The sequence below is a fragment of the Alexandromys fortis genome, unplaced genomic scaffold (assembly GCF_014885135.2).
Source record: "Alexandromys fortis isolate MF-2015 unplaced genomic scaffold, M_Fortis_MF-2015_v1.1 scaffold_88, whole genome shotgun sequence".
Lineage (NCBI taxonomy): Eukaryota > Metazoa > Chordata > Mammalia > Rodentia > Cricetidae > Alexandromys > Alexandromys fortis.
In genome coordinates, this window is record NW_026067961.1 from 5,901,848 (window position 1) to 5,923,872 (window position 22,025).

The 22,025-nt window shown below is 42.0% G+C and overlaps 1 protein-coding gene across 6 annotated transcripts in view; it reads left to right on the plus strand.

The window, feature by feature from the left end:
• The window catches only part of Kif1b (kinesin family member 1B), a 135,589-nt gene that overhangs the window by 59,881 nt on the left and 53,683 nt on the right, over positions 1-22,025 (plus strand). For 5 of the 6 annotated variants that reach the window (XM_050153343.1, XM_050153338.1, XM_050153340.1 and 2 more), the window contains 7 exons: positions 577-656; positions 2,172-2,247; positions 8,102-8,181; positions 8,641-8,747; positions 9,366-9,449; positions 9,974-10,154; positions 10,286-10,358. In XM_050153343.1, the coding sequence (XP_050009300.1) occupies positions 577-656; positions 2,172-2,247; positions 8,102-8,181; positions 8,641-8,747; positions 9,366-9,449; positions 9,974-10,154; positions 10,286-10,358 (681 nt within the window). Of the gene's footprint in view, positions 1-576; positions 657-2,171; positions 2,248-8,101; positions 8,182-8,640; positions 8,748-9,365; positions 9,450-9,973; positions 10,155-10,285; positions 10,359-15,878; positions 20,708-22,025 lie in introns of those variants that run through there. The other variant, XM_050153342.1, reaches the window with a different exon arrangement.

Here is a 22,025-nt window from a genome sequence, read left to right on the forward strand (position 1 = left end):
AAAAAGAAGAAAGTGCTTGTATTTTTAGATGTTAATATTACTTTCCCAGCACACACACACACGGATTCACTGTTTCCTCCCTCTGTCTTGTGCACACACACACACGGATTCACTGTTTCCTTCCTCTGTCTGTGCGTACACATTCATATGCACACACACACAGATTCACTGTTTCCTCCCTCTATCTTGTGTATACATACACACACATGGATTCACTGTTCCATCCTCCGTCTTGTGCACACACACACACACACACGGATTCACTGTTTCCTCCCTCTGTTCTTGTGTATACACACACACACACACACACACACACACACACAGGTTCACTGTTCCCTTCCTCTGACTTGTGCACACACATACATGGATTTGCTGTTTGCCTGTTTTTATTAGGACTTGGAAGGTTTGTGTGTCTGAGGGTTACTTAGTTTTAGATTTAATATTTATGATTCTTACCTTCTAAAAAAGAAGAAGGGCCCATCATTTTGGGTTCTTCCTTTGTCTTCTAAGAATATTGTATGTTTCATGCCTTCCTTGCTGAATATGGTTTGTTAAATTCTGTGCATCCTTCCATAGGAATCAGAGAAGATAATTGCTGAGTTAAATGAAACCTGGGAAGAGAAACTTCGTAAGACAGAGGCCATCAGAATGGAAAGGTTGGGAACTAACAATCTGGATGCTGCTGAGTTTTCTGGGAAGCCTGAGTTGATTTCGTAGTAAGAAAAGATGAAAGAGGATTAAAAACAAGGGCACTCCCCCCGCCTGACACAGCACAGACACATCCTTGGGGGAGTGCATCCAGTCGCAGTTACACTCTGAAGTGAAATCTGCACATTGAAAGAGTCTCTAAGGCAGGGCTCTCAGCTGTGGGTCATGACCCCTCTGGGGCTTGACCGACCCTTTCACAGGGGTTGCATATCAGAGATTTACATTATGATTCATAACAGTAGCTAAATTACAGTGATGAAGTAGCAACAAAAATAGGTTTATGGTTGGCGTCACCACAACATGAGGAGCTGAATTAAAAGGGTGCAGTATTAGGAAGGTTGGGAACCACTGCTGTAGAGAGTCATGTGCTTAATAGTTTTCACACTTGAATGTGGCTTTCAATTGAGAAAAGTCATACTAAATAAAGGAGATTTTGTCATTTGTAAAAAGTAGATTTTACTTGGCAAAGGCCCATATGCAAAGAGCTGTGACCCTGTCTTTAGAGTTATTTCATCTAGAACCTTTTGGGTAAAAGGTATTGTTTAGCTTGCAAACTTTTAAAATTCTTGTTCTGTCTATGCTGTTGGAATAAATACATGCTTCTTCTTTTTTAAAGTCAGTTCTTATCTTCCCCCTTTATGAAAATAAGGGAGAAATGAGTTCCGGTGTGCTACCAGTAAATGCAGCCAAGAACTTTCTTACTCGCATTAGATTTTTTTGAACTAGAATTATTGGGACAGGTGAGATGTCTCGGCACAGAAAGGCACTCTCCACTCAGGCCTGTCATGAGTTTGATCCCTGGGCCCCACTTGAAGGTGGAGAAGAGAATCAAGTCCACAGAGTTGTCCCCACATTAGGCACTCACGCAGACCATGCTTCATATGCCCAAGCCTACCCTCCCGCTCACCCCAGTATTAAGTCTGTGGCTTCACTGATGCTAAAGCCAGAGTGCTGACCTCCAGGTTACTTTGATTGCTTTCTTAGATGCTGGGGAAATTGTGTTTTTCAAATTGGTTGCACAGACATAAGGAGTACAGTCTTTCAAAATTTCAACTGAGTGAACAGAAATTTAGCATGAGGACATTCTCTGACTTACTTTAAATATTGTTTCTCTCTCCCACTCTCCCCCCCCCCCCCCCCCCCCCACCACCCCCCCCCCCCCCCCCCCCCCCCCCCCCCCCCCCCCCCCCCCCCCAGCTGAAGACCAAACCCAGGGCCTTGCACTTGCTAGGCAAGCGCTCTACCACTGATCTAAATCCCCAACCCTGAATGTTGCTTCTTTTAGAAATCAGTTCTCATTAGTGATAAGCATATCATTCTATAGCTCTCTGGCCAGCTTTAGATACAGCCAAGTGTTTTGCGTTGCCTGTCTTGTTTTCTAGTTCTTTTTAAATTAACTTAATTGGTATACTGATTTTACGTGAGTTTTTTTTTTTTTATTGTTTTGTTTTTTGTTTTTCTAGAGAAGCCTTGTTGGCTGAGATGGGAGTTGCCATACGGGAAGATGGAGGAACACTTGGCGTTTTCTCACCTAAAAAGGTAGGAAGCCATGTTGTAAAACTCAAGCAAACAAAACAGTTGTCTTCATGTCCGTCTGACATGGCCATTTTCATCTAGCGCCTTAGCTTAACTTCAGATGTTTCTGCTTTCATCTTACAGTACAAGGGCAACCTTGTTGTAAAATGATTATAGTGTTTACAAAAGATAAAACCCAGGGTAGTGAGTCTGAACCTTGTAAAGCCTTGGGTATATTTAAGCATCTTTTTGTTGCCTCTCTTATCTTCCTGACCTGACCGTAGCACCAGTTGCTTTAGTTGTGCTCCTTTTAATGCCGAGTGCTTGCCTAGCGTGCAATTAGCCCTGGGCTTGATCTCTGGGAAGGTGCCACCTGTCTATAATCCTCGTGCTTGAGAGCTGGAGGCAGTAGTCATGAGCTCTGCTCTGCCACTTCTGGGAACCATTTTCAGCTGGTAAGGTTTGTGAACAATGGGAATGTCCCATGATTTCTGTTGCAGCCCAGGTCCTACCCTCTAGATGCCTCTGATCCCCTTTCAGCATGCTTTTTTTTTTTTTTTTTATTTATTAAAGATTTCTGTCTCTTCCCCCCCGCCGCCTCCCCTTTCCCCTCCCTCCCCCAACCAAGTCCCCCTCCCTCGTCAGCCCAAAGAGCAATCAGGGTTCCCTGCCCTGTGGGAAGTCCAAGGGCCACCCACCTCCATCCAGGTCTAGTAAGGTGAGCCTCCACGAAACTGCCTAGGCTCCCACGAAACCAATAGGTACAGTAGGATCAAAAACCCATTGCCATTGTTCTTGAGGTCTCAGTAGTCCTCATTGTCCACTATGTTCAGCGAGACCGGTTTTAACCCAGGCTTTTTCAGACCCAGGCCAGTTGGCCATGGTGAGTTCCCGATAGAACATCCCCATTGTCTCAGTGTATGGGTGCACCACTCGCGGTCCTGAGTTCCTTGCTAGTGCTCACTCTCCTTCTGCTACTGATTTGGACCTTGAGATTTCAGTCCGGTGCTCCAATGTGGGTCTCTGTCTCTGTCTCCTTTCATCGCCTGATGAAGGTTAATATTCTGGAGGATGCCTATATGTTTTTCTTTGGGTTCTCCTTCTTATTTAGCTTCTCTAAGAACCCGAATTATAGGCTCAATGTCCTTTATTATGGCTAGAAACCAAATATGAGTGAGTACATCCCATGTTCCACTTTTTGGGTCTGGCTTACCTCACTCAGGATGGTGTTTTCTATTTCCATCCATTTGCCTGCAAACTTCAAGAAGTCCTTGTTTTTTACTGCTGAGTAGTACTCTAATATGTATATATTCCATACTTTCTTCATCCATTCTTCAAAGACGTGATGAGATCAGTCACTTTTCCTACTTCTGTAATCACGGTTGTAGAATAGAGGCCTTTTAGCTAATTAGACTGATAACATGTCTTGCATGTTCTTTTTGACTTGAATTGCTTCTTAGTGTTGGACTAGAATACACTATTAAAAAATTGTTTTGTGTGCTTATTTATATGACAACAGTAGAGCATGCATTGATGTATCAAGCCTATATGTCAGCACTGATAACTTCCTTCAAGTGTCTGTGGTACCCTGCTGTGTGTATGGCCCCAGTGTCAGCGTCTACTACTGTATCATTAACAAGTGCATGGATGCTGGACTCTGTTCTAGGACAGAGTATAAGGTCAGAGTTTAGCGTTAGCACTTTCCCTCGATGTGAACCAGTGTTCTTAGGATTTTATGAGAATTCTTTTGCTTGCTTTTTAAAAAACCATAGTCACAAAACTGTCTTACAAATTTCAATATGTTATTTTCAGCAGAAAACATTGATTTATCTGGGTATGGTGGCACTTGAGAGGTGAATGCAGGAATATGAGAGTCCTGCATCTGGTTTATAATAAATTCAAAACCAACCTGGGTTATACACAAGAAGAAAGGGGCTGGAGAGAGGGTTCAGCAGTTAAGAACACTTGCTATTTTTCCAGAGGACCCTACTTTGGTACCTGGTACCCAAGTCAGGAGGCTAAAAACCTACCTGTAACTCCAGCTGTAAGGAATCCAAAGCCCTCTTCTGACTTTGTGGGTATCTATGCACACACAGTATTCATTTACACACACACAGAGAAATAAGTCTTTAAAAAAAAATAGAAGAAATTAAGCTAGGCATGGTGGTGTACACCTTTAGCACCAGAACTTGCCATCACTTGGAAGGCAGAGGTAGGAGGATCTCTGTGAGTTGGAGGCCAACCTGGTCTACAGAGTGAATTCCAGGACAGCCAAGTCTACACAGAGACTGTCTTAAAAAGCCAAAAATAAAAATAGAAAGAAATTGTTTTAAAGATTTTTGAGATATATAGAATATCAACAATTATATATTTATCTGAAGTTGAGTCCATTTTACCTTACTGAGCTATTTATTCATATGTATTACCTATATTATAGAGATGTTGGCAGTCATGGCTTTGATAGAGTTAGGTAGAGTTAGAGTATGCTCTTGCACACCTTGAAAGGTTTTTCTCCTTGTGATCCAGGTTCTCACACATCCCACGTCACTTAAGACTCACTATGTAGCAGAAGGAGCTTGGCTCCAACTCTTAAGTGTTACAGACTTGTGGTACCCTTCCCCATGTATATGGTAGTAGAGATCAATCTCAGGACCAATTGTCTGCGAGGTAAGCCCTCTGCTAACTGGGCTACATCCACAGCCCTTAAAAAGTTTATATGAAAGCTGGGCAGTGGTGGTGCACACCTTTAATTCCAGCACTTGGGAGGCAGAGGCAGGTGGATCTCTGTGAGTTTGGGGCCAGCTTGGTCTACAGAGCTAGTTCCAGGACAGGAACCAAAGGAACAGAGAAACCTGGTCTCAAAAAACAAAAATAAATGAATGAATAATGAATAGTTCCATGACCCTGTGTGTGTGTGTGTGTGTGTGTTAAGAAGCATAACTCACTAATAGAACACTATGTATAGACCTGGATTCTATCTTTAGCACTGGGAAAAAAGTAAACAAAAAAAAAATCTTATATAAATAATTCGATATTTAGCCAGGCGTGGTAGCACATATCTGGCTTAATCACAGCACTTGGGAGGCAGAGTCAAGTAGATCTGCGAGTTCAAGACTAGCCTGGTCTACATAGTGAGTTTCAGGACAGCCAAGGCTACACAAGAAAATATTTTGAAAAACTAGATAAAATAAGTAATAATATGGTATTAGTCAGAATTTAAAATAGCCCAAACAGGCAGCATAAAAAAATTAGAAGCTGAACTATACCTTCAATGATTTTTCTTGCTTTAATTATCTAGACATTCTCAGGAAAGGGAAAAAACACTGCAGACCACATTTAGACTCAATAGAGACTGTTACTGAGACTGCCTTTTCTTTTTTTACAGAGTTTATTTTTACTTTAAGTGCAGTGGTGTTTTGCCTGCATGTACTTTTATGTGAAGGTGTTAGACCCTGGAGTTACAGACTCTTGTGCGCTGTCGTGTGGGTGCTGCAACTGAACCCAGGTCCTCTAGAAGAGCACCCAGTGCTCTCTTAACCACTGAGCCCTCTCTCTATCCCCAGATTCCCTTTTCTTAGTTCCCTAATGAGACTTTAAGGAATGCTGCCCATTAGCTGGGAAGTGGTGGCGCACACCTTTAATCCCAGCACTGGGGAAACAGAGGCAGGTGGATCTCTGAGGCTAGCCTGGGACTACAGAGAAAGTTCCAAGATAAACCAGGGTTACACAGAGGAACCCGTCTCACAAAAACAAAAATCAAACAAAAGGAATGCTGCCCATAGCCGACTTTGACTCTTTCTGAGCAGCCCAGTTCTTGGATCAGAAAGTAAAAGCTGGTGAAGATGCAGACGACTCTTTCATTCCCTTTAGACGCCCTCGGCAGTCCCTTTTCCTCACCGCTCATCCGACTACTCTTCCAGCCTTCCGTGTTCGCCTGCACTGTGTGGAGTAGATGTTGGCCCCAAGGCCATGCGACTTATTTTTTGATTCCTATGAGAGCTTTTTACCAAAGAAGGGTGGTTTTTAAGATTTTTAGAAATATTTAGTGTTAGATGAAGAATACTTTTAGATGTTTATGTTGTTGCCTCTTAGTAACTTTAATTTCTTTTTTTTTTTTTTGGTAAGGTAAATAGTAGTAAAGACAATAAGTAGGGCCATAAACTTACAGTAGGGGAACTTCAAGGGTATGGCTATTTTAATAAAAATGAAAAATCTGTTTTAAGAATTTTGATTTCTTTCGAGAGATATAGCCCTGGCTGTTCTGGAACCCACTCTGTAGACCAGGCTGCCCAGGAACTGCCTCTGCCTCTGCCTCCCAGGTGCTGGGAATAAGGGTGTGCGCCACCACCACCTGGGTGTTTTAAGACCTTTAATCTGGGTATTTTCAAAGACTGTATTTAACTCACCCCTTTGTGTTCACGATGCTCTGACCTTGTGAGGATCTGGGCTTCAGCTCATCAATGACGGTGCTTGCCACTAAGCAGACAGCCTAAGTTTGAACCCCTGAGCCCACAAGACAGAAGGAGAGAACCACCTTCCTCAGGTTGTCCTTTGGTTTCCATGTGCCTTTTGTGACACACTTGCATGCACACACACACACAGCACGTACATCCATACATACAAAACAAATGTTTGATTAAAAACAACAAACAGCTTGGTATTAGAGATGGCCCAGTGACTAAGAGCACCTGCGGCTCTTCAGAGGACCCCAGTGTGGTTCCTGAACCTGCTGGGCAGCTCACAACTAGAGCAGTAGGTCTCAGGTCTCTGCCCCTTTCTCACAGGGTCACCTAAGACCATTGGGAAACACAGAGGTTTACATTATGGTTCATGATCGTAGCAAAATTACAGTGATGAAGTAAGTAGCAATGAAAATAGTTTCATGGTTGGGGTCACCATAACATAAGGACTGTATTAAAGGGTCGCAGCGTTAGGAAGGCTGAGAACCATTGTGCTAGAGGATCCTATGCCCTTTTATGGCCCCTACATCTATTAATTTATATTCTCTCTCTCTCTCTCTCTCTCTCTCTCTCTCTACCTCTCTCTTTCTCTCTCTCTCTCTCTCTCTCTCTCTCTCACACACACACACACACACACACACACTTAAAAAAGAAAAGTGGGTTTTCTTAATTTCAGAGCTCGTATTCCCTTTTTTAAGTTTCTGTTTCACTTGTGTATGTTCTGAGTGCCAAGTTCATGCCTAATGTCCACGGGCCAGCTGAGATCATTAGATCACTGACCAGTTGCCCTGGAGGAACAAACAGTGGTCTTACCCACTGAGCTATGTCTCCAACCCCATTTTTCTTTCTTTCTTTATTTTATTTTCTTGGTTTTTCGAGACAAGGTTTTTGTGTTACTTTTGGAGCCTATCCTGGAACTAGCTCTTGTAGACCAGGCTGGCCTCGAACTTGCAGAGATCCGCCTGCCTCTGCCTCCCCAGTGCTGGGATTAAAGGCATGTGCCACCACTGCCCGGCTCCAACCTCATTTTTATTTTTCCTTTTATTTTTATTTTATTTTATTTTCTGAAACAGGGTTTCACTACTTAGTCCTGATTGGCCTGAAACTCTCTGTGTAGATCAGGCCGGCCTTGAGAATTCAACTGTCTCTTCCTCCAGAATGCTAGGATTAAAGGTGTGCGCCACCATGCCCAGCAGAATCATGTTCTTAAACAGGATGTGTTAGTCTAATTTGAGGAGACGTATAGAGCATGTTTTTTTTTTTTTTATTAGTTACAGAATTACACGTAGGACTTTTATTGATCCTTTTCCTTCAGGTACTCTGGAGAATCTGAAAAGCTTTTAGGCCTCCTGTGTATCCCTGCTACACAGCTGTCTCATGGATTCTGCCCCAAACTGATAATCTGTAAACTTTTTCAGACACCTCATCTTGTTAACCTCAATGAAGACCCACTAATGTCGGAGTGTCTGCTTTATTATATCAAAGATGGGATTACAAGGTAATTTACTTCTAGTTTGAGCCGCTTAATATTTTCTTTTCTTCTAGGTAATTGATAACTAAGGGAAATTGTCTAAGAATTGTAGGAATCTGCTATTTCTTCTTTCTGGAGTGATTAGAACTTACCTTCTCTTCTGTTTCCAGTTTTAAGTAGAACCAGTTAGGGCGTAGTTTCCCTCTAGAAGAGCCTGAATGAAAATTACCCTGTAATGACACAGATGGGTTCACTAGAGAACTTGGTTTGCCCTGTTTCCCTATGGTGTGTGAACACATCAGTGTGCTGATCTTGTAAGGAGGTTCGTCTTCCTTGAGAGTAGAACTTGTAGTTGGGAGATCTGCTGTACAAAGCAGTGTGTTTTCGTGTGTATCCAAGATGCTCTTTGGGGGAAGCAGTTCATTGTTTCTTCTAAGGGCTTTTTTGTGTCTGAATTTCCCTGGGAAACACTTTTCCTTTGTTCAGGGTTGGCCAAGCCGATGCTGAGCGGCGCCAGGACATAGTGCTGAGTGGGGCCCACATTAAAGAAGAGCATTGTATCTTTCGGAGTGAGAGGAACAACACCGGTGAAGGTGAGAGTCTCGTGTTTTCATTTCTCAAGCGCCTTTTCCTCTGGAGTGCTCAAAATCCTTGAGACTTAGCATTTCCTATCTCTGTTAGTAAAATTTTTTTTTATCAACAAAATATTGAGAAATGGAGAGACTGTGATGTTTATAAATGCCAGGGCAGACGTGGCTCCTTAGCATGAAAATGGCGAGGCGAAAGGAGCCCTTTGTTACCTGCCAGGGGCTGAGCAGGATGCAGGCAGTTAGACTGGGTCTGAGTGTTAGCTATTTAGTAGGGAGTAAGAGAAAAATAACTATACTAGATAGATAATGGGAGAACTGAAGAGTCGTTAATATTAATCTAGTAGAAATTATTTTTGTCTTAAAGGGAAGAGAAAGTCAATCTTGGGTGAGTTCCCACCACAACCCAGTTCATGAACAGACCAGCAGCTGACTAATGGATTTGGTGCTAGGCACTGGCTTCTTCATCTGCCAAAATGCTAGCTGTTTATGCATCATACCTAAGATTTCTGCTGTATCATATTTTATCAGTATTAATATTTTCCATGAGTCCTGATAGTGACCACTTTTCGTGGTTTGTTTGCAGTAGTTTATGATATTAATGTCGGTTCGTATTCTTCCTAGTTATCGTGACCTTAGAGCCCTGTGAGCGATCCGAAACATATGTGAATGGCAAGAGGGTGGCCCAGCCTGTGCAGCTGCGCTCAGGTGAGCCTGAGGAGGGGTCTGAAGTCCTCAGCGATGTATATGGCTTGTGTGAGCAACTGACCGCGGCTCTTTATCTAAAGGCCAAAGTTACCTAGAATTCATGTTTTTGTTGTTGCTTGCTTGTTTGATTGTTTTGTTTGTTTTTGTTGTCCTTGAGACAGGGTCTCACTAAGTAGCCCTGGTTGGCCTGTAATTCACCGTGCAGACCGTGTTGGTGCTGGTGCGAGTGCTGGGATTTAATGGGTGGATCATCACACCTAGCTGAGTGTCTGTAGTCTTAGATTAAGAGAGTGAAATTGTATTTCTGTTTTTGAGATAGATTTTCACTGTGTATCCTGGGATGGCCTCAAAGTTGTAAATCTCTTGCCTTGACCTCCTAGATACTATTCATTAAAAATTGATTCTTTGGAACTGGGGCTATAGCTGAGTGATAAACACATTTGCTAGTATACACAGGGTCCTGGATTTGACTCACAGCACTACAAAACAAATACATTTTTGTTCCTATTTCTGTTTTGTTATAGGGAACCGTATCATCATGGGTAAAAACCACGTTTTTCGTTTCAACCATCCTGAGCAAGCACGGGCTGAGCGGGAGAAGACTCCCTCTGCCGAGACCCCCTCTGAGCCTGTGGACTGGACATTTGCTCAGAGAGAGCTCCTCGAAAAGCAAGGGATCGATATGAAACAGGAGATGGAGAAAAGGTAACCCATAAGTGTTGTGCAGCCTGGGTGATGTTTGGAGCATGTAGTGGCTTTCTCAGCGACAGCTTGGGGATTTCACAGTGTACTCTTTTTTTGGTATTTTGTCTAGAAGTTGTTTGTTTTGCTTCTAGGCTCCAGGAAATGGAGATCCTATACAAAAAGGAGAAGGAGGAAGCTGACCTTCTTCTGGAGCAGCAAAGACTGGTAGGAATCTGTCCTGAGCTATAGCTATTGGGAAGGGCAGTTGGCTCTCACACCTTCTAGCAAGCTCTCATTGGTGTCACACATTAATCGTCATTTTCTTAATGAACTGTCGTGTTATCTTCTGGCAATCTGGGTCAGGACAACATCTGTAGGGTACTATTTTGTACCTTTTATTTCTTAACATTAGCTCTTCTGTCACAATCAGGAAGAAATAATGAGAGCTTTGATGATACCTTTGCCCTTTGGTAGCATTTATAGATGTGTTCCAACAGTGATCTTTTGGATGATAATAACTGAATATTGAATTTGGTGGGAGTTTGCCTTGGTTTTGTTTCTGGCCACTTGATAGTACTAATTCTCTGCTCTTAGGCTGACATGGGATTGTTCTTGTGCTGGGCAGATTGTTTTTCGTTTTTTGTTTTTTTAAAGTTAAACTGTGTCTAAAAGTGTTGCTGCACAGTTGCATGTGTTAATCCTCTTCTGTTCCCCTGCATGGAGTCTGAATTCTCAGGGAGGTTCTCAGTGGCTTTGGTGCTGCAGTGTGGTGGGGGCTACACAGCCATCTCAGACAGGCTCACCTCCTTGCTCTGGGTTGAGAAAGGATTCGGGTGGACAGCTGGAAAGTCAGTTGCCCATCCCAGCTATAATGGGTTAGGATTTTGTGATGATAATTGATTCCCAAGTTTTATAAAAATGTCTTATGAATAAATTGCTCTTAGTGGATTTTAATATGTAAAGCCAGCCATAAAGCTCTGATAGTAAGAAGTTCAGTAGTACTGGATGTGGTGGTGGTGCACGGCTTTAATCCCAGCACTAGGGAGGTAGAGGCAGGAGGCTTTCTTAGTTCAGGGCCAGCCTGGGCTACCTACTGAGTTCCAGGACTTCCAAAGTTACAAAGAGGGACTGAATACAACTGATACCGCTTAAGAAGTTACCCTTAAAAAACAACAGCAACAGGAGGCATTAATGCGAGATCAGGGAGGAGAACTTTGACTTCTTCCCTTAACATGAAGTATAATGTATAAGTTACAGCCGTATGCCACACTCTGTTCTGCTGGAAAACCATTGCCTGCGGCTCATGAAAGCCAAGATGCTAAGTAAAAGCCTTTGTCAGAGCACTTGGTTCTTAACTTACTGTCTTCAAAATTATAGTGAGGCCCTCAAAAATATGGATTGGAAGAATAAATTAAGTGTTTGGAACAAGGTAATATCAGTGTTACAGGAAGAGTAGCTCCGGTGGCTTCCTTGGCTTTGGGTTTACGGCTAGGGCTTGAAAGCTTTGGCCATGAAGGGGCCTTTCATCATAATCATAGTGTGCTCTAATAGCCCTCCTCATGGCCGGAGACATCAAAGTGGAGAGGCGTCACGAGCACTGTTTATTAACAGTAGTGTCTTCCATTTGAATGGACATTGCTTTGTAATTTACAGAGAGCTTTAATGTCTGTCATCTTGACTCTCACAGCAGCTCTGGTAGATGTGTATGTAAATGGAGTGTATAACGTCGCCTTCAGTTTATGGTTGGGATCAGGACTGAAAACAATGTTGATGTGCATGCGCACATTTTAAAAATTTACCTCTGTAGTGGCCTTACATAGTCTTCTAACTTATGTCTGTGCCTCTTAGTCACTGGGTATATGTTTAAAATATAGGTAGTGATTTAGGTCTGAGGGTGGGATCTGCAGTTCTGAGCTTCTCAGAGTTCTCAGGTGATAGCATGCCAATGGCCTTGGGAACACACTGAGCGCGCAGGCGTCCCAGAGTAACTGTGTCTGGTGAGGTCCGTCACCACTTTATGCCTTGATAAAAACACTGACAGAGCCAAATGTGGTGTCACAGCTGAATCCAGCTACTGCAAGGCTGAGGCAAGAGGACCCTGAGTTTATAGTAAAGTTTGCATAGTTCAGCAAGGCGCTGCCTTCAAATCTAAAACAAAGGAGCTGGAAAGGGTAGGGGTTGTGGTTCAGAAGGACAGGGATTACCTAGCATACAAAGGCTCTGGGTTCAATTCTGAGGAAAGAGAAGAAGGCAGGGAGGAATGGAGAAAGAGATACTAATAAAGAGAAAGTAAATTGTCTTTAAGATGTTCTTAGTGTCGGTTTTTAGGGGGCCATCAATAGTCTGCAGGTAATGAGGTTCTGGTTGTCATTTGTTCTGTGTATCTAATGGTAACCTAGGATAGTAAAAACAGCTCCCTAGTGGCAAGGAAGTTGCTTTCCATTCATAAATCTCGCTTAAGTTTCTTGACTTTGAGAGGAACTGATATCTAACACTTGTAGCCTATGATTATCTAAACAATACTGGTGGAAAATACGCTTTTCATGATTCTCTATGTTGACCAATACAGAAGGATAAAGATTCAGAGGATATGAAGTAGTTTCACTAAATATTTTATTAAAATATTCATGTTTTTTAGATAGCAATTATCATCAAACATTTAATTCTATAATTTTTTTTACCCTCCCCTGATTGTATAATTTTTAAACATAGTGACAGCATTAAAAATTGGAATTCCGAGTCCACAGGATGGCTCAGTGGGTAATGGTGCTTGCCATCAAACTAAGAGCTGAATTTCACCTCCGGAACCCACATGGTGGAAGGAGAAAGTTCCTTCGTGCATTTGTCTCCAGCTTCCACACATGCACCATGCATCAGCAGGCTTTCAAATGCACGAGTATACATGCACATGCATGCATAGCTACATTTCATAAGTTTTTAAAATTGGATTTGAGGACTTTTCTGTAATGATAGCTCCCGAAATGCACCTCACTCTTCTGTTTCTGAGCACTCCCTTTCAGTTAGTGCTTTTATACACCTGGTGTCTTTTATCCTTCCTGTCTCTTTCTCCTTTACATATGTGCATTTGTAGGACTTTTCAGCGGGCCAGTATGCACTCGCTGTATAATGATGGTAGATGGAACATTAGTGACGAGGGAAAAGTACAGTTGTTTGAGTTGAACTTTTGAACTTGTACAAACTATTATATTTCAATTTAGAGTTTAAAAGGTATTTGTTATTTCTCAAGTATGAACTTAAGTAATGATTAGAACAGTTGTTATTTCTTATATTCAGTAATAGTCATTTTATTCCTAAGCAGTTATAAAGAAAAACAGCCAAGAAAAAGGGTGATAGTTCTGTAGAAGAATCAAAGGAAAGTTGTGTTCTATAAAATTGAATGTGTGTATATATACACATACACCATTCAAGCCAGACATGCTTTTTACTCTTATCTACTGATGTCTTGAGGTTGGGGAGGTGACTCACTCAGTAGAGTAGCTGCTGCACAAACGTAAAGACCTGACTTCAGTTTTCAGAACTCAGGGAAAGAGCCGGGCGTGGCAACTAGGCAGGTAGGTAGGTGTATCTCTAAAGTTCAGGGGCCGGCCAGCCTAGCTGAACTCTTGAGCTCAGAACATTGTCCTTGGACCTTCTCTCTCACGCGCGCTTGCACACACAGGATTAGCCTTCTAGGCAAGCACACTGGCACTGAACTCCACTTAAAGCTCCCACCGCTCTGCTGGTTTAAACTAAAAAGGAGAAGAGGGACAAGAGGCTGCCATGAGCAAAGGCTTTACTGTACAAACCTGAGGACTTGTCTGTGGCTCCCTGCACCCGTGTAAAACCCAGGCATGGAGTCACATCTCTCTCTAACCTGGGGGAGGAGAACCATGTGAATCTGGGTCTCATTGGGTCCCAGGCCTGCACAGGGTACACTGAAAATGAAATCGTTTGTGATACCAGTTCACTAGTTTAAGCCTAGGTTTACATTTTTTTCCTTGTATTTTGGAAAGAAGTAATGCTGTAGCTCAGATAACTGAAAGACAGCCCAAGTGTGTCCACGTCACAGAGCCAGACTCTGTTCTTTATGTTTGTTGGCAGCGTTGCCACTTAAAAGTGACAGTCTCCGGGTTGGTGAGATGGCTCAGTGGTTAAGAGCACTGACTGCTCCTCCAGAGGACCTGGGTTCAATTCCCAGCACCCACATGGCAGCTCGCAGCTGTCTGTAACTCCAGTTCCAGAGAATCTGACATCGTTCTACCAATGCGCATGAAATAAAGTTAAATAAAGTTTAAAAAAAAAAACCTGACATATTGAATTTTAAGAAAAAGGTGACAGTCCCCAAGCAGAAGTTTTCTAGGTAGAAAACATGAATCATTTTGTCTGTAGAAGTTTTTTTAAAGATTTATTTATTTATTTATTATGTATACAGTGTTCTGCCTGTATGCATACCTGCACCCCAGAAGAGGGCACCAGATCTCATTACAGATGGTTGTGAGCCACCATGTGGTTGCTGGGAATTGAACTCAGGACCTCTGGAAGAACAGTCAGTGTTCTTAACCGCTGAGCCATCTCTCCAGCCCCCTGTCTGTAGAATTTTTGTTGGTTGGTTTTTTTTGTTGGAAGCAGTCTTGTCTACTAAGCCCAGGTTGTCCTGGAACTTGTAGCAATCCTCCAGTCTCAGACTCCCATGTGTTGAGACTCTGGGTGTGAACTCCCAAGCCTAGCTTCTGAAATACTCTATTATACTAGAATTGTGGAGTGCTTGTTAAGCATATACAAGGCCCAAGCACTTTGTCCCAAGGAAAAAGTTTAAAATACACTGTTACTTAGGGATTTTTAAATTATGTTTAATTTAATTTTTATTCTGGTAACTTCTCAAAATTTTAGAGGGAGGTTATTGATTTCATTGTGTAAAAATAAAAATAGCCCATTATCCCTTTTTAAAATGCTTTGTTGGTCTCAGAGTAACAAACTTTAATGTACAAATGAAGTGGATTAATTTACTATGCAAAAGAAAAGGGCAAATCCAGTATCTGCTTCTAGAAGGATTAGTTCAGAATCCTCCCATCCAACAGAAAAGGGAATGTGGTTGATAAGAACCTTTATGTTCTGCAAATAGGAATTCTTGGCACTTTTAACATCATCTCTGTTCGCTTCTTTCTCTACTTTCTTCTAACTTTTTTCTAGGGTTGCTCACTTTAGTAAAGCTAAACAAAACTTGGCATCCTGCAGTTTTACTAACCTTTGTTAATCTGCCTGCTCGTCACATCTTTGTGTGGCATCCGTGCTCACTCTGGGGGAAGAGATTCTGGAAGAAGCAACAGCAATAACCAAGGCAAATGTGGGGAAATGGCTGCATGTTGTTAGCATGTGTGGGACATGGGCTTTACGTTTTCTGGGTATGATGGAAGGGTTATCTCACACTAGTTCACGTGACTAGAGTGAGAGCCTGTCAACCCTCCAATAATGTGGTCCATTTACCTCAGAAAATGGGTATTTGGATCAGGAATACAAGCATCTTTGATTACTAGTAATCTACATATACATAAGTCTTAGTAGACTTCCCCATCTAGGTTTTGTTTTGACTTTTAGTTTTTTTTTAATTTGTTTTTTAGTATTTTGTTTTATTTTTTAAATTTGGTTAAGGCATTTTGCTTGTTTTTTTTCTTCAATTTGATTTTCCTTTTTTACATTTTAATTTTGGTTATTTGGGGGCCATTTTTTTATTTTGTTTTTCCAAAGGACGCGGATTCTGATAGCGGGGACGATTCTGACAAGAGGTCCTGTGAAGAGAGCTGGAAACTTATTACTTCTCTGAGAGAAAAGCTACCTCCCAGCAAGTTACAAACCATTGTTAAAAAGTGTGGCCTCCCCAGCAGTGGAAAGAAACGAGAACCGATTAAAATGTATCAAATCCCTCAAAGAAGGCGTCTGAGTAAAGATTCCAAGTGGGTCACCATCTCAGATCTTAAGATTCAGGCTGTTAAAGAGATTTGTTATGAAGTTGCCCTCAACGATTTTAGGCACAGTAGACAGGAGATCGAAGCCTTGGCCATTGTTAAAATGAAAGAACTTTGCGCCATGTATGGAAAGAAAGATCCCAATGAGCGGGACTCTTGGAGGGCAGTGGCCAGGGATGTCTGGGACACTGTTGGGGTAGGGGATGAGAAGATGGAAGATATGATGGCCACTGGGAAAGGTGGGACAGATGTGGATGACCTCAAGGTTCACATAGACAAGCTGGAAGATATTCTGCAAGAAGTCAAAAAGCAAAATAATATGAAAGATGAAGAGATCAAAGTCTTAAGAAATAAAATGCTCAAAATGGAGAAAGTCTTGCCATTGATTGGCTCTCAGGAACAGAAAAGCCAAGGAAATCAGAAAACAAAAGAGCCTCCTGGTGCTGGTGCTAACAGCACCTCTGATAATGGAGTCAATAAAGGCGAAAGTGGAGACCTTGGCAAAGAAGAACGTGTTTCCCAGCTCATGAGTGGGGATCCAGCTTTTAGACGTGGGCGTCTACGCTGGATGAGGCAAGAGCAAATCCGTTTTAAGAACCTGCAACAGCAGGAGATAACAAAACAGCTTCGTCGGCAGAATGTACCCCACAGGTTCATCCCTCCTGAGAACCGGAAGCCCCGTTTCCCCTTTAAGAGCAATCCTAAACATAGAAACTCTTGGAGTCCTGGGACACATATTATTATAACAGAAGATGAGGTTATTGAGCTGAGAATTCCAAAAGATGAAGAAGGAAGAAAAGGAAATAAAGAAGAAAGCCAAGAAAAAGTGGGTAGAGCACCTTCTAAAGACCCCCAGTCAACATGGGGCTCCCAGGGTACAAGAAGTCAAGATCATATCCAAGTTAGCAAACAGCATCTTAACAATCAACAACCACCACCTCAGCTACGTTGGAGAAGCAATTCTCTCAATAATGGCCAACCGAAAAATACGCGCTGCCAGGCAACTGCCTCCTCAGAGTCATTAAACTCCCACAGTGGCCACCCCACCGCTGACCTCCAAGCTTTCCAGGCCAAGCGTCATATTCACCAACACCGTCAGTCTTACTGTAATTACAACACTGGAGGTCAGGCAGAAGGCAGTACAGCCAATTGCTGTCAAAAGCAGACTGACAAGCCCAACCACTGTAGCCAGTTTGTGACACCTCCAAGGATGAGGAGACAATTCTCAGCACCCAATCTCAAAGCTGGTCGAGAAACCACAGTATAAATACATTACTGGACAAACTTGAAACTGTAGCAAAGCAAACAGGCAGTGTTAATGTTAGCTCATGGATTGTGTCGGTGCATTATGATTTTAATGTTACGTTCCTACAAATACTAACTGGTTTTTATTGTTAAAGTGTAAAACACTGGTAAGCGTTTTTGACACCTCCCTTTGGCTTGTGTATTATCAGTGGGCAGGTTCTAGAATTTGGTATAAAACATCTAGGCCCTGGTTTTTGTGACACTTCTTTCCATGGTGCCTAGATTACTAATGCACTTACACTGGTTTGTCTTGTTTTGGTGTAAGTTTTGTTATTTTTTTATAGTACTTTAGAAATTGATTTGATATTCAAAAAGACCTGCCACTTGGTTTATGCAAACAAACATTCAAAAGAGGACTTTGATATATAGAATAAGTGCCTCTTAGTCCCCATAAACATTAGAAACTGGCTTTAAAATAACACGTAACTGTGTGGCCACAGCCTAAGATTTCACCTTGATGTCTGGTCTTCTCATCAAATACAGTTGGCATTTTTAGACGCTCAAACCCAAGCTCTTCAGACAGACTTTGTCCTGCGCAGCCTTGCATCGTCATCTTACTCTCTATTTGTAAGGAACTAATTCAGTTTTGTTTTTTTCTCACACAAGGGTTCTGTGTAACCCTGGCTGTCCTGGAACTGACACTGTAGACCAGGCTGTCCTCAAACTCACAGAGATCCACCTGCCTCTGCCTCCCGAGTGCTGGGATGAAAGGCGTGGCTACCACTGCTGGGCCCTGACACAGTAATTTTAGTGTATCAGAACATATGTAAAACTTGCTGTGACTCTGAAATCTTTAAATTGGCACTCTCTGGGCTTCTATTTGATTGTGTTTCGAAGTTTACTATCTCACATGTAGAATGAACTGTATTTGGTAAAATTATGCCAGCAGAAATACCAACAAAAATTCTATTATGTGCTTTGAGCAATGTGTATATGTTTCTGAGAAGATTATCTGGTGAGAGAAGGAGATTGGACATGGGAAGAAGGCTGAGTCTCACCTCTTCATTGCCTTTTCCAATAACTGATGAGCTAATAAAAATGAACTGCAGTTGAGTCTGGAGATGACACATGTGGTCAACTGTTGTTTGCTCACAGATACTCAAGCAAGGAAAGATGAGTCCTGATGAACTGTCAATACCTCACTTCGCCATGTTGTGGTTGCATTTGCCTCAATGGAGAATTCTTTTTAAATAGAGAAAGAAAAACAGAAACAGTGGATTTAAATGGAAGGAAAGAATGGCTTTCTATATACGTTCTGATCTCTTGGACTTGTCAGAAGCTTTCCTAAGAGTCAGCTTGAAGAGCTAGAGATTACCAGACTTGACAGTGTTGATTCCTTAGTCACACCCAGACATCTCCCAAGCATCTGTCTCCCCACAGTGTGAGAACTTGCAGCCGAGAGCCTCCAGGGGGCCTTCTAGCCTGGGACTGTGTGCTGATTTTTTGCTCTGTGTGTGGGTGCTATGCTTTATTAGAGCCTTACTTTTCATTGTAGCAGGCTTTTTTTTTTTTCCCCTCTCTTCTAAGAAAATGTCTTAATGCACAGAAAGTTGCTTCCAACTTTTTTTTCTCTTAAAAAAAAAAAGGAATTTGGGGAGATAGAGCTAGAGCAGCTCTAGTCTTCAGTGGAAGTTTGTGTGGCAGTTTCAGCGGGTGAGTGATACCTGCTCTGTGTTGACTTCCTTGAGATATGACAATCTGTGCCATTGGCTTGAATGTACTCTTGGCGGCTACTTCATGTCAGTCACTTCAAATCTGTGAAAATCTACAGTTGTCTTATCTTTTCCACACATAATTATTACTGACTTTTTTTTGTCAAGAATTTCATTTTCTAAAATTAAAAGTCATGATTTCTTAGGTTCCAACTCTAGCAAAAAGTCCTTGAAATAACATATTTCAGGTCCACAGAGTTTGGCTTTTAGTTTAGATAAAATACTTGCTTTACTACTGAACACTAGAGCCGGCTAACGTGCCACTGTTGAGGTTGGAATAAAGAGTGTGCGACACTGTCATGTGAGGTGTGGGAACGGGTGGCCCACGGGGCAGTCCAGAGAGTTAATTTTGTTCTTTGCCTGCTAATCTAAGTGCCCTCATATACTGAAATGGTAAGACATCTAAAGGAGCCCTTCATTTTTAGGTGACCAGGAAAGAAATGAACCAAGGCTTGACTGGTAGCCATGTCCTCTCGTGCATCTCAGAGCACTTCCCGTAGAAAACTGTGTGCACAAATTGCTTGGTTGATTCACCGACATATATAGCGCCACCATGGGTCCTTATTACTTTGTTAAGACAGAGTCTCATTGATTTTCCCACGTTGGCCTCAAACTTGCCACCCTCCATCTGCCTCAGCTTCCCCCAGTTGCTGGAGTTAGAGGTTTGTGCCACCAGGGTCAGCTTGGTTTTTGTTTTTGTTTTGTTTTTTCTCCTTTGTTTTGTTTTGTATTTTAAATGGTGGGTATCTCTCCTTCAGCTTAAATTAAACAAGACCAAAGAGAAATTGTCTTCATCAAAGCATTGTTTGATTATGAAAATATTCCTAGTGTTATCATTGTGAAATGGGGGAAAGTGTTTGTGCTTGGGAAATTAGATAATGATCTGGCATTACTGGGACTGAGTTTTCCAGACTAGAATGTAATTCTATGGACAGTTAGAAAATCCGGTTAATGAATTTAAACCAAAGGGCCTTTCCTTTATTCTTGCTTCTGATTCTTCTAGTACAGCAAATTGTTTATTACATTGAAGTGACTTGAAGTGACCTTTTGTGCTTAAGTGTAAGATACTAAAAACAAAACACCGACTTTGCCACTCCAATGCCTGGATTTGTAAATGCTATCAGATTACACAGGCTTCCTGTGGTCGGCTGCTGTACCTGGTGCCTTACTGGTCCTTTGTTGACTTGCCTTAATGGTTTACACAGAAGCCCAAGAGGAGGAAAAACTTCCTGTAGTCTGTGTACCATCATGAAGGAGGCTTAGGTTCAGAGCAAAGCAAGCATGGGTTCTGCATCGTTAGGGACAAATTCATTACAAGCAATTTTTATAATTGGCTGATATCATCTTCCCTAGATTTTAAAATCTGCTCTAGGTAGACTTAGTTTGGTCCACTTTAGGGTGTGGAATGTGTTGTTTTTCTTATCACTGTAAAAAGAAGTTGTGAATCTTCTTGTGGATGAACTGTGGTTTTCTTCTCAATTTCTTAAAACAATGCTTGAAGATTGTCTGAGTGTAAGACCTGCCTTTTCAGAAAGGGAGAGTTAGTTTGTAATGTTAAAAAATAAAGTCCTCAATAAATAAAAGTTGAAATGCGCTTGGAAGTGTGATTTATCTCTGTGGGAGGAGGGAAGTGAGACAAGACTATGCTAATGAATCAGTCTCTCCTGACGGTATTTACTGCCCTTTCAGCAGAAGGTAGTTGCGTGCCAAGGATCTTTTTTAGATCTATTTTGTATGGACCTTTTTAGATCTATTTTGTATGGACTATTTTCAAGCTTTTGTATTTAATAGCCTTTTCTATTTTGCAAAATTTGTGGCCACGGAATGTAGCTAAGTGGTATGCTAGTGCTTAACCTATTACACAAAGCCCTGGGTTCTATCTCTAGCGCCACAAAACAACAAGAAAACAAGTAATTCAGTTCTTCCCTGGGAACTTTAAATGAGCGAGAGTAATACTTTTTGATTTCAGTTTGTATTAAATTTTTCCATTGTTTTCATATATAGTTAATGGTTTGAAATTCCCTGAAGTGATGAACCATTTCTCTCCCCTTTAACCTCCGCTTTTCTCCACTCGGATTATTGTTAGTTTGCTAAAGATGAAGCCGGACAAAGCAGAATTTTCATTTTGTTTGTTTGGTGGGCCATTGGTCTTGTTAAAAATCTTAGCCAAGCCAAGGGCTGTAGAGAGAGCTCAGCAGTTAAGAGCACTGGTTGTTCTTCCAGAGGACCTGGATTCAATTCCCAGCACCCACGTGGCAGCTCACTCCTATCTGCAACTTAAGTTCCAGTGGGCCTGACACCTTTACACAGACATGACTGTAAAAAAATTTGGATCTAGCAGCTTTTTCAAATTGGAAAATAACACAGCTGTGTATTGCAATTTAGAACACAACATATGCAACTGATATGCATGAGACATGCTAAGTGTGAATTGTTCCGGGCCAGGGCTCATATTTCCCCTTCAAGTACTTTGTATTTCTCTGCTCTGGGAGAAACTAGTGGAGTTTCCAGGAGCACGCGTGTCCTAGGACCCAGGAGTGATTTAGGTGCAGTACGGTATATGCGGTGGCGTCTGTGTGGGCAATCACATCTGGAGAGAATAGTGGTAGGTGAGGCTTGTGGAGGACCGAAGCCTTAAGCCAAGGGCAAGCCCCACAGCAGAACCAAGGATTTCCCAAAGTAAAAAGAAAGGGGGTGGGGGAGGGAGGATCCAAATGGAAGAGACCAGGATAGGACTGGGGAAATGTGGATCACTTGGGATGGTCAGATGGCCATATTTGTCATGGTAGGCAAAAGACAAGGAGATTGGAAGGAATGAGGGTCAAACTGTCAATCCAGTGGCAACTTGGAGATCCCTTTATTAGATCCATCTTTTTAGAAAGCCCACTGTGGGCACGGAATAGAGCAGTGAT